We start from the raw sequence: 12,485 nt of genomic DNA, 5'->3' as shown, positions 1-12,485 counted from the left end.
AGCGATGAAAAGACTCTACCCGCTAATAGGAAGAAGAAGCCACATGTCGAAAGAGACAAAATTGAAGATAATCAAAGCCGTTGCTAGGCCTCAACTGACTTATGGATCAGTTGCCTGGGGTTTCGCGGCAAAGAGCCATATCAAAAGAATTCAGGCCACTGAAAACAAGCTGCTACGATGTGCAATAGATGCACCTTGGTTTGTCAGGAATAGACAGATTTATAGGGACCTAAAATGGGAAACCATAACGGAATTCATGAACAGAAAAGCAGAGAATTGATTCGAAACAGCGAAAAACCATCCGAATCAAGAACTCAGGAGACTAGAGGACTACGATCCAGAGGAAGAAAAAATTACATAGGTATATTCTCCTGAGAAGTTCTATCGCCACTTGATTTTTTAGTAGATTTTCAGTGGAGTTGCTTCCTGATGTGCCTATGGGAGACACAGCCTATGGTAATTTTCAAGGCAAACAACAACAGGAGGCAAGGCACTTGAGTAACCGGATATACTAGGAGCTTAGTCTTCTATTGATGTTGAGGCAATTGCTTTATTGGCATTCTTTCATATCAAGCAGGAAGCAGGTCCTTCACGTTTCGATAAATCTTTGGAGACTCGGAGACTGCATTAATATTCAACTTTTTTCCATCCTCATTTCTTCAACATCTCAGGGGACCTGAAATATGAAACAAATACTTATGGTTCATTATATTTTCATATTAATATATAGGTTTGTTTTTACACTAACTTTGCTGGGTGGATGGATATATCAACGGATAAGTCAACAACGGTCCAAATACACAGTATTCATGAACAACTAAGAAATTTTTGGCCAATTACCAATTACCACTAAAAGTATAGATCTTTCTTCAGGAATATGAAAAATGACCATTAAGTTATTTACAGAATATTTAAAATTAGATCAAGACGATTTTTTGTCCAAACTAAACACAAACGGGATAGGCACAGAATCAAATAAATTGTCACAATTTTTTTTTTGTGTAGCAGGGGAAAAATCTGCAAGTCAGACGAACTACCCTCCCCTAAGGGGGAACAACTAAGGGGATTCTCACTCTTCTGAGCTCGAAACCCACTAAAAACCCTTAACTGATTCTTGAATATTGGTTCCGGGCATTTGCCTATGAACCCTTCATCTCTTAGTCGGTTTTCTTCTCGCACACTATCGTGCTGGGATTTATGCTTATCCTCTATTGGACAACACTTTATTGGATTTTTCAATAAGTTTCTGTTCTTATTCTAATCTCTTTTTAATTGTTATCTATGTCTCCTTCGATAAATTCGCATTCTCCTTTTGTTTTCCTGTGGGTCGTAGTCCACTAGTCTCCTGAATTCTTGATTCGGATGGTTTTTCGCTGTTTCGAATAATTTCTCTGCTTTACTGTTCATCAATTCCGTTATGGTTTCCCATTTTAGGTCCCTATAAATCTGTCTATTCCTGACAAACCATGGTGCATCTATTGCACATCGTAGCAGCTGGTTTTCAGTGGTCTGAATTCATTTGATGTGGCTCTTTGCCGCGAAACCCCGGGCAACTGATCCATAAGTCAGTTGAGGCCTAGCAACGGCTTTGATTATCTTCAATTTTGTCTCTTTCGACATGTGGTTTCTTCTTCCTATCAGAGGGTAGAGTCTATTCATCGCTGCTTTCGTCCTCGTGAGCCGCTCCTTGTTCTTATAGACGTATTACCTCGATTACACTCAGCCGCAAAGAGCAGGGAAGTGAGCAAGGAAGTGGTCAGCATGAGAATCGCTACACTTCTCCTGCTCCTGCCGCTGCCACTCGCGCTGCCCTACGCTCCCTAAATTGGCGGTTTTTCGTGCGGAAGTCAAAGGACCGGCAGTGCGAGCGGCAGTACGTGTTTACATTCAACCGGGTTGCTGCTGTTGGAACTGATGTTTCCTCAGTCTATAGTTCCCTAGCTATCAGATATGGGTGTACCTTTTCGAATTGAGGGCCAAATCTAATTCTTATATTAACAACTTTTATTTCAATATATGTATTTGACAACTATGACAAGTTCTACTCAAAAAAAAACATTACACACTGACAACTCGACGATCAACATATATTCGAAAAACAAAGTAGGGGGATTCTTAATTCCAACACACTCCCACCTTGTGTCATTCATACATCGAAGTAATGACACAATCAATGTCCAAATCTTTCAGGAACTTTTACAGGTCTTCCTGATCTCGTTCTAACTACCGGATCTCTAGTTAACGATCTTTTTGATAACTGTTCCTCTTCACCTTTGGTATCATTATCGCTTTTCTTTTCTGTCACTGCTGGTCTTGGTGAATCTAATGACCTTTTCATTTCCAGTAATGAAATACGTTGTACTGGTCTCAGTAATTCACCTGTGGCAGTTTTCAACTTGACCAACCTCACTCTTCCATCACGTCCAGAAATAGTTTCAACAACTCGACCTATGGGCCATTCCAATTTCTTTTTATTGAAATCCGAGATCAGGACAATATCTCCAATTCCGATTGTTTCACTTGAGGTTTTCTTCGAGAAGAGAGTAAGTCGGCCTAAATATTCTGACTTGAATCTTCTGTTCAAATCATTTTTTAGTTTCAAACGATACTTGAATCGTCTGCTAAGATCTTTGGCTTCAACTAAATCAAGATCAGTTACTCCAACTTCTTTGATGTCTTGTAAGAACATTGCTGGTGTGAGAACAATACAATCGTTTGGATCTTCGGACATGTATGTCAATGGGCGAGCGTTCAGAACTGCTTCACAATCACAAAGAACAGTCTGCAGTTCTTCGAAATCAAGACTTGTATTCCCAAGAGTTCTTCGTAACAAATCTTTCAATAATCTTATAAGCCGCTCCCACCAACCTCCCCACCACGCAGCTGTAGGAGGATTCAGCTTCCATTTTATTTGGTGTAATTTCGTACAGTTTTCAGCTACTTCCAACCAGTTTATTTCTTGCAAGGCATTTGCACATCCAACGAAATTCGTTCCGCAATCTGTATAGATTGTTGAAGGTCTACCTCGACGAGCTATGAATCTTCTCAATGTCTGTAGAAACGCATTACTTGACAAGGACGATGTTAATTCAAGATGAACAGCTCGATAGACAGCACAAGTATATAAAACAATCCACACTTTCTCATTTGATTTAAGGTACAAAGGTCCTGCTAAATCTATGCCCACAATCTCGAATACAGCAGCATCACGGACTCTGTTTTCTGGTAAACTTATGGCAGGACATTTGAGAAGTTTGCATCTAAATCGCTTACAAGGGATGCAACCACTGATAACGGATCTAATAGTGCGTCTACTTTTAAGAATCCAATAATTCGCTCTAAGAATACTCATCAATCCTTGTACTCCAACATGATTATTCTTTATATGTTCTTCGAAAATCAAACGTTTCACAACTTCATGGTTTGTGGGCAATACAAATGGCATACGAAAATCCTCTGCATCGGTTCTATCTGAAATTTTTGTTCGCAATCTGATCAGTCCTTGGTTATCAGTAAAGGGACATAATGATGATAATTTGGGATCTTCTACAGACTCAAAACTTTCTTCTTGTATGAAACGAATTACTAGTTTTCTTGATACTTCCAGTTCATCGACAGTCAGAAATTTTGAGTCTTCAGTATTTTTCTTTCTGCTATTATTGACAAATCGTTTGATCCATGCAACCATCTTGACGATTTTGCTGAACTTCGAAAAGTACTTGTAGTACCATACAAAATCTTTAGACACCGACAACGAGGAAACAACAGTTTTTCTTCTTTCGCAGTTTATTTCCTCTTCCTTACTATCAAAATTCTGACTAGGCCATTGGGAAATTGGATCACACAACCATTTTGGACCCTCCCACCATCTTCCATCAGCTAGTGATTTAGCAGAACATCCTCGTGATGGAAGATCTGCAGGATTCATATCACCAGGAACATGGTACCAGTCTATAGGTTTAGAAAAACGTTTTATTTCTTCAACACGGTTCCAGATGAATGGTTTCCAATTTTCTTTCCTTTTGATCCAAGATAAAACAGTTGAGGAGTCTGACCAAAAAAATGCTTGAAGGTTGATTTCATAGTTTGTCTGGAAATTTCGAAATATTCTCACTCCAATTGTTGCAGCCAAAAGTTCGAGACGTGGTATGGTTAATTTTTTAATAGGTGCTACTCTAGATTTTCCTTCGATTAATCTCAAAACCACTTGACCATCACCAGTTTCTGTTCTGAGAAAAATACAAGCTGCATAGGCATCTGCACTTGCATCACAGAAAACATGTACAGATTGAGTGGTCAATATAGTGGAATCTAAAGATATCCACCGAGGAATCTTAACGGATGTCAAATAGGGTAGTTCTTGTAACCACTTCAGGAATAATTCTTGAACTACTTCATCAACTTCCAAATCCCATCCCAATTTCGTAGACCAAGTCCTTTGGAGCAAAATTTTTGGGATCAGTGTCACTGGACATGAGAAACCAATTGGATCAAACAGTTTGTGTGCTGCAGATAATATAGTTCGTTTAGTTATCAGTCCTACATCCATTTTATCAAACCATTCTAGAGAAAGTTCTAAGGTGTCCAATTTACGATTCCAGATGAGTCCAAGGATGTTACTTTTTGCTTCGACTTCGACATTTTCTGGCAAAGAATGCTCCCACCCTCTCAACTCGAACTTTCCATCAGCCAGAATTTTAGTTGACTGTTCAATAATTTGGTTGAGAGCTTCTTCGTTTTGTACACTTATAAGAATATTGTCAACGTAAAATGACTTCAATAATTTCGAAATAACTTCGGGACTATAGGAGTTTTCTTCATGAATTGATTCTCTTAGAGTTTCCTGCAGATGAAATTCGAGGACTGCTCCCAATAGAAAAGGACTGCAAGTTACTCCAAATACGACACGGGCATGTCTATAAATTTTTATTTTTCCGTTTTTATCATACCAAAGAAACTTCAGAAAGTTTCTATCGTTTTCTTGTAATCCAATCTGAAGAAATGCCTTTCTTATATCAGCTGTGATTCCTATCTTATCCAAGCGGAAACGTAGAATCATAGATGGAATTAATTCAATGAGGTTGATTCCTTTCTCAAGGCACTGATTCAAAGATGGTTGATTCTTTGCTCCTGACGAAGCATCAAAAACTGGACGTACAGGTGTTGTGGTACTACTGGGCTTATATACTGGATGATGAGGTAAAAAATGACCAGACTGAGATGATGTTTCAAGAGGTTCATTTTCTGACGAACATTCTATAACTCCTTCAGCTAACCAATTGTCGAAGACGCTATCGTAGACGTTATAGAAATTATCCTTTTTCAACTTTTTCACAGTGTGGAGGAGTCTTTTATAGGATAAATCGAAGTTGGATGATAAAGGGGGATGACCTTCAATCCAAGGCATACACACTTCATATGGCCTGTCATCTCTTCGTTTAACTGTTGTTAGAAAATGTTCCATAACAAGTTTTTCTTGTTCCCGTTGTGATTCAGAATTTTCAGGAGCTTGAATACCAAGGACATCTAGGTTCCATAAGTCACATATGGACACATTTTTCGAAAACATTGAAGTTACAAGAAGGGATGTCTTAGATGAGTATTCTGATTTCAGTTTTCCCATGAGTGTCCAACTTAGTAATGTATGAACCGCTACAAGTCCACAATCCAAATCTTGTTTACGTCCGGAAAAAAGTTTTCCGGCTATGTCGGCACCAACCAAAACATCAATTGGCCCATCTGTAGTATCAGTAATTTCTACTCCCATTTGTTTCAGTTCATCCAGCCAAGGTCCCTTTTTCACTGAGCTTATGTGGTTGCAAATCAATGGTTGATCCAAAACTTCGAAGTTGCAACAGTAGTCTTCAGTAAGACTTTGAAGAGAAATTCTGAAGCATCTATGACTCACAGATTCAGTTTGTGTTCCTCCAAAAAATGAATGTACTAGCTGTTCTTCTCGAACTGGAGGGTACCCCATCTCTTCGGCAATTTTTCTTGTAATATATGACTTGTGGGATCTAGTATCGATCAAGAGTCTTACTCGGCGACATTCTTTGTCCCCCCTCAGTTCTACTACTATGGTTTGCAAAAAAATTTCGGGAAAAGTGTGGTTGGACAGACTGTGTTCATCAATTTTTAAGTTTGGCTGTTTCAAATTCCTATCATTTGAACTCGATGATGACTCGACATCGTTTTTGGGACACATAATAACACAATGTCTACCTTGACATCTGTGGCATTTTTCTCGAGAGCGGCATCTTCGAGCTATATGACCAAATTTGGTGCATAGGTGGCAACAAGCATTTTCTGACAATTTCTGTCTCCTTTCTGCAAAACTGAGTTTCAACACTTCCTTACATTGATCAGTTGAATGTGAATTTTTGCAAAACACACATCGTGGAACTCCTTTGTTGTACAATTCAGAAGCAGTGGGTACATTAGAACTAGTACGTATGCTCCTATCTTCAGGCTTTCGTCTGTCTTTGAAACTGGACACCGCGAGATGAATTCTGTCTTCGTTCATCACTTCTTCTCTCAGAAAATTCATGAGAGCATCAAGACGCTTCTTCAAACTGCACTCTGATGAATAGAACTGACTTCTATGCCATGCTCGTATTAAATCTTCTCCTAGGCATGATTCAACCAAAGGGTATAGCATCGCAGCGCAGGTATCTGATTTTACACCCAGACTTTCTAATGCTCTCAATTGTGATTCAATTTTGTCAAAAAATGTTGATAGTTTATTTTTGGTATTCAGATTCATCAAAACTAGCTTGAGAAGTTCTCGGACATAAACTTCTATTAACAAATCTTCTCTTCCAAATCTTTGTTTCAAACTATCCACTGCTTTAACATAGTTACCTTTAGAAGCAGGGTAACTTTCCACAATTTGTCTAGCTCGAGAGCCTGGTGTGGTAGCTTGATCTAAATATTGTAGTTTATCCTCCTCTTCTATATCAGAATCTTCATCAATTCTGCTGAATTGATTCCAAAATCCAAGCCAATCTTTCGTTTCACCACCAAACTGTCTGAATTGAAGTTTGGGAATCTTCAATTTGCTTCTGGATTCTGATTTCTTGAAGACACTGCTTTGACATATTAACTTATCGAAACTACATTTTATCTTGTGATATTGGGAACTCATCGTATTCATCAATTCCACTTCTGCATTCATATTCGCTTCTTCTTCTCCTGCATCCAACATTATATCAATCATGAGTTGATTCAGTTCAGATACTTGAAGCATTATTTCATCCAAGACTTTGATGCTGTGGCACTGTACAAGCTGAAGTATGAGTGGAACGTGTCGGCAGCAAAGTTTCTATGGTCGACAGGAATATTAATGAAGGAGATTTGAGTTTTTGTAGTTGATATAGTTACGGGGTTTTTGAGATTTAGATATGAAGTGTTGGATTGAATTTGGAGAAAATAAATAAAACTATTTTGTGCTAAGACGTGTGATTATTGACTTATATTTGGAGTAGCACAATTGGCGACGAGAAGTGGTAATTTTACCCGCAGGACGTTGATTGCAGAACAAGGTGAGTCGGATACTGACATTCGTGACATTTAATCCTTCCCAAGTGCTAACAATTCTATCGATACGATTTTATAATGCATTATAAAATTAGTCATGACTAATAAAGAAATAATTGTTACCCTCTTGGAGGGCAGTTCAACAGAAATAACTGTTACCCTTTCGAAGGGCAGTTCAACAGAAATAACTGTTACCCTTTCGAAGGGCAGTTCAACAGAAATAACTGTTACCCTTTCGAAGGGCAGTTCAGAAAAGAAACTGTTACCCTATCACAGGGCAGTTGAAAAAATGTGAACTGTTACCTGTTTCTACAGGCAGTCCATAAATAACTGTTACCCTGGTTTACAGGGCAGTTTAAGAAAATAACAGAATTAATCAAACTGTTACCCTATTTCAGGGCAGTCCAAGACAACGAGCTCAGAAGAGTCGAAAAAGTTTACTGATCATGACAGACAACAATATAAAACCTTTTCTCTGCGATAACCTCGACAAGGCTTTGATCAGGGGAGAATGGGAAAATGGTTACGTTCTTTGGAATTATATCTAGCTTCGGAGGATATAACAAATATTGTTAAGAAAAGGAACAAACTTCTACATCTTGGAGGATCGCAGCTTCAAGAAGTAGCATATAATCTTCCAGGAGCATTAGAAATCTTCGATAAAGACATAAATAACGACGTTTTCAAAACCCTTGTTGAAAAACTGACCGATTATTTTTCACCAAAACAGAACTCAACTTTCGAACGGCACATATTCAGAAACATCAAACCTGAACAAAATGAAAACTTTAGTAAATTTGTTCTTAAAATCAGGAACCAAGCGAGCAAGTGTTCATTTGGAAATTCGGCACAAGAATCGAATGAAATAAATATTAAAGACAAGATAATTGATAGTTGGGCACCTATAGATTTGAAGAAGAAACTGCTGGAAAAAGAAAGATCACTAGATGAAGTACTCAACCTATGCCAAATTCACGAACAAATTGGTAGTCAGTCTAAAGCTATGGATTTAGCTGACACGGGACCTAGTACATCATTCGGTGTCAACAAAATTGAACCCTTCAACAACGACCGTGGTACTCACTGTACAAGATGTGGAAAACGCAACCATTCTGTACCTTCAAAAGAATGCCCTGCTAAAAATTCCAAATGTAATAAATGCGGGTTTGTAGGCCACTATGCATTTCTATGCAGAACCGACCTACAAAGGAAACGGTTTTCTTCTAACAGAAATTCTTCACATGAACCTCAAAACAAACGGAGGAGGGCAAGTTCTAGGGTTAACCGTATAGAGGAAGAAGAAACAGAAATGGAAGGGACAGTTGGCATTAGAAATTTCCAATGCTTCAAGGTGTCAGGTATATGTCCAGAAGACCAGAATGATGACCTTATAGAATGCAACATAGGAGGTGTACCTATCACCGTATTGATAGATTCAGGCTCGAAAGTGAATATAATAAATGGTGGTGACTGGGAATCGTTAAAGAAAATGGAAGCTGTAACATGGGACATCAACCCTCAATCCCAACATTCCCTCAGAGGATACGCAGCGGGAGAACCTCTGGACGTCAGTCACACGTTCGAAACAACAGTGAGTTTACAGGGTAAGCACGAAATAATTACAAACTTTTATGTTGTAGAACAGGGAGACATCTCGATTCTAGGTAAAGATGTCGCAAAACGATTAGGTATCCTGAAATTAGGCTTGAACATTAACCACATCGAGGAAATAAAATCGTTCCCTAAGATTAAAAATATCAAAGTCAAATTGACAATCAATTCTCAAATCAAACCTGTTAAACAACCAGTCAGAAGAGTCCCAATTACTTTAGAGGCTAAAGTAGAGAGAAAACTAAAAGAAGCACTTTTGTCTGATATCATAGAGAAAGTTACTGAACCAAGTGCATGGATCTCACCCATAGTAGTGGTTTTGAAACCCAACGATGACATCCGCATTTGTGTGGATATGCGCCGTGCCAATGAAGCAATTCTGAGGGAGAATTACCCAATTCCAACTTTCGACTCTTTCATGACTAAACTCCGGGGAGCAAAGTTTTTCTCTCGACTTGATTTAGCCAATGCATACCACCAACTTGAACTTGATGAGGAAAGCCGCCCTATTACTACTTTCATTACCCACAAAGGTATGTTTCGCTACAAACGATTAATGTTTGGAGTCAACTCGGCACCGGAAATTTTTCAGAGAGTTTTTGAAGAAATGCTTGCATCGTGCAATAACTGTTTAAATTATATTGATGATGTAATTATTTATGGAAAAACAGAAAAAGAACATGATTACTGCCTGAATAACGTACTAGAGGTATTCAAGGTAAACAATGTTCTCCTAAACGAAGAGAAATGTATAAAAAAGGTCAAAGAGCTTTATTTTCTCGGCCACAAGCTCTCCGACAAAGGAATCGAAGCAGACCATGCGAAAATAAAAACAATATTGCAGTTCCGACCACCGACTACAAAAGAAGAAACAAGAAGCTTTCTTGGACTCGTCACCTATCTAGGGAAGTTCATACCAGATCTGGGAACCACAACGGAACCACTCCGGAGGCTGATTAGAGAAAACCAGAAGTTTGAATGGTGTCAAGTCCAGCAAGAAAGTTTTAACAAACTAAAAAAATCGCTGGCGACTCTACCGATATTATCATACTTTGATCCTCAGCTGAGAACCCGTCTAGTAGCAGATGCTAGCCCTGTGGCACTGGGAGCTGTACTTTTACAGTTTAATGAACAAAGAACACCACAAGTTATATCGTTCGCTAGTAAAAGTCTTTCGGCTACAGAAAAACGCTATTCGCAAACGGAAAAAGAAAGCTTAGCTCTCGTCTGGGCCGTGGAGCGTTTCCATTATTATCTAGCGGGTTTGGAATTTGAATTAGTTACGGACCACAAGCCTTTAGAGGCAATTTTCAAACCATCATCGAAGCCACCAGCTCGAATCGAAAGATGGGTTCTCAGGCTACAGGCTTACAAATTCAGAGTTATCTACCAATCGGGGAAACTAAATATAGCCGATTCATTATCAAGATTATGCCAACTCGATGAAGAGCCATCGTTCGACAAGGAAAACGAATATCACGTCCGTGCCCTGCTTGAAATTGACTCACCAGCAGCTATGAATATTAGCAAAATTATAAGTGAGAGTCAACATGATCGGAAAATATCTGATGCAGTAAAAAAGATCAAGGATGATTGTTGGGAAATTGCAGACAAAAATGCTCTTTACCCCTTTCGCCAAGAGCTGATGACAATAGGATCAGTAATTCTGCGAGGAAGTAGACTAGTTATACCTGATTCGTTGTAAGCCGAGGTATTACAATTAGCCCACGAGGGGCATCCGGGAGAGACGGTGATGAAAAGGAGACTGAGAGCTAAGGTTTGGTGGCCATTTATGGACAGAGAAGTCGAGAAATTTGTAAAAAATTGTAGAGGCTGCTTATTAGTTACAATTCCGGATAAACCACCACCGATGAAAAGGCATAAATTCCCGGAAGGGCCGTGGCAATGTGTAGCAATAGATCTTATGGGACCCTTGCCAAATCAAGATCAACTCTTGGTCATAATAGACTACTATTCAAGGTACCAAGAAATAAAATTTCTCAGAACGACTACCTCCGCTGTCATTATAAATCACTTGTCAGAGATATTTTGTCGCCTAGGAATACCAAGATCTATTAGAGCGGACAACGGGCCCCAATTTGCCAGTCAAGAGTTCAAGAATTATTGTTCACACAATAATATTGAATTGATCCACACACCACCATATTGGCCTCAAGCAAACGGCGAGGTAGAAAACATGAATAGGGCTATATTAAAGAGATTACAAATAGCTCAGGCAAATAAACAAAATTTTAAAACGGAACTTCAAAAATTTACAATGATGTATAATGTAACGCCACATGGAACCACCGGTAAATCACCATCAGAACTGATGTTCAACAGAACCATTCGTGACAAAATCCCATCTATGGCAGATCTAGTTGTTGAGCCGGTAGACGAAGAAGCGCGCGATAATGACATGGTGAATAAACAAAAAGGAAAGGAAATGGAAGATTCATCAAGACGAGCAAAAATAATCGAAATAAAACAAGGTGACAAAGTGTTAGCGAAGAATATGATAATTCCCAACAAACTGATACCGAGATTCAATAACGAAGAGTTCACTGTAGTGGAAAGAAAGGGAAATGAAGTAACCCTTTCAAGTGAAGATGGCCAGATAGTAAAAAGACACGTTAGCCACTTGAAGAAACTGCCCGAACCAATACAGGGGTGCGATGAAACTGATATTTCCAGAAACAAACCAGATCTTAGGTCAGAATCGCCAAATCCCATTACACATCCCTTATCTCCGAAGCTTATCAACGAAAGTGAACCAGAGAAGGAAATATCTAAAGTATCAGGAAAGCTGCCGTTACTGAAGTTGAAAAAAATGGAGGGAATGTGGCACTGTACAAGCTGAAGTATGAGTGGAACGTGTCGGCAGCAAAGTTTCTATGGTCGACAGGAATATTAATGAAGGAGATTTGAGTTTTTGTAGTTGATATAGTTACGGGGTTTTTGAGATTTAGATATGAAGTGTTGGATTGAATTTGGAGAAAATAAATAAAACTATTTTGTGCTAAGACGTGTGATTATTGACTTATATTTGGAGTAGCACAGATGCTACTCTGTATTTCTAGGATATCGCATTTTTCTTTGGAGAAATCTTCTTTCAACTTATCATAGATCCTTATAAAAGCTGTTCTTTGTAGAGCTAAGGCTTTCTTGGTTTTTTCCATACCTGTAATAGAGGGTCCTGTCACGGTCGCCATATGTTGGAACTGATGTTTCCTCAGTCTATAGTTCCCTAGCTATCAGATATGGGTGTACCTTTTCGAATTGAGGGCCAAATCTACTTCTTATATTAACAACTTTTATTTCAATATATGTATTTGACA

The 12,485-nt window shown here is 38.8% G+C and overlaps 2 protein-coding genes across 2 annotated transcripts; one reads left to right on the top strand and one right to left on the bottom strand.

The window, feature by feature from the left end:
* Window positions 1-2,170: 2,170 nt before the first annotated feature.
* LOC123313215 lies at window positions 2,171-7,246 on the bottom strand. The gene has a single exon (XM_044897975.1). The coding sequence runs from the start codon at window positions 7,244-7,246 to the stop codon at window positions 2,171-2,173; it is 5,076 nt and encodes a 1,691-aa protein (XP_044753910.1).
* An 801-nt stretch (window positions 7,247-8,047) lies between these two features.
* Window positions 8,048-12,007, top strand: LOC123313214 (uncharacterized protein K02A2.6-like). The gene is made up of 3 exons (XM_044897974.1): window positions 8,048-9,680; window positions 9,819-10,685; window positions 10,854-12,007. Exons 1-3 carry the CDS (start codon window positions 8,048-8,050, stop codon window positions 12,005-12,007), a joined length of 3,654 nt encoding a protein of 1,217 aa, XP_044753909.1.
* The last annotated feature ends 478 nt before the right edge of the window (window positions 12,008-12,485 follow it).

The sequence above is a fragment of the Coccinella septempunctata genome, chromosome 5, assembly GCF_907165205.1.
Source record: "Coccinella septempunctata chromosome 5, icCocSept1.1, whole genome shotgun sequence".
NCBI classification, from domain to species: Eukaryota; Metazoa; Arthropoda; class Insecta; order Coleoptera; family Coccinellidae; genus Coccinella; species Coccinella septempunctata.
The sequence above is the reverse complement of the archived record's forward strand: the minus strand, read 5'-3'. Positions and strand labels throughout refer to the sequence as shown.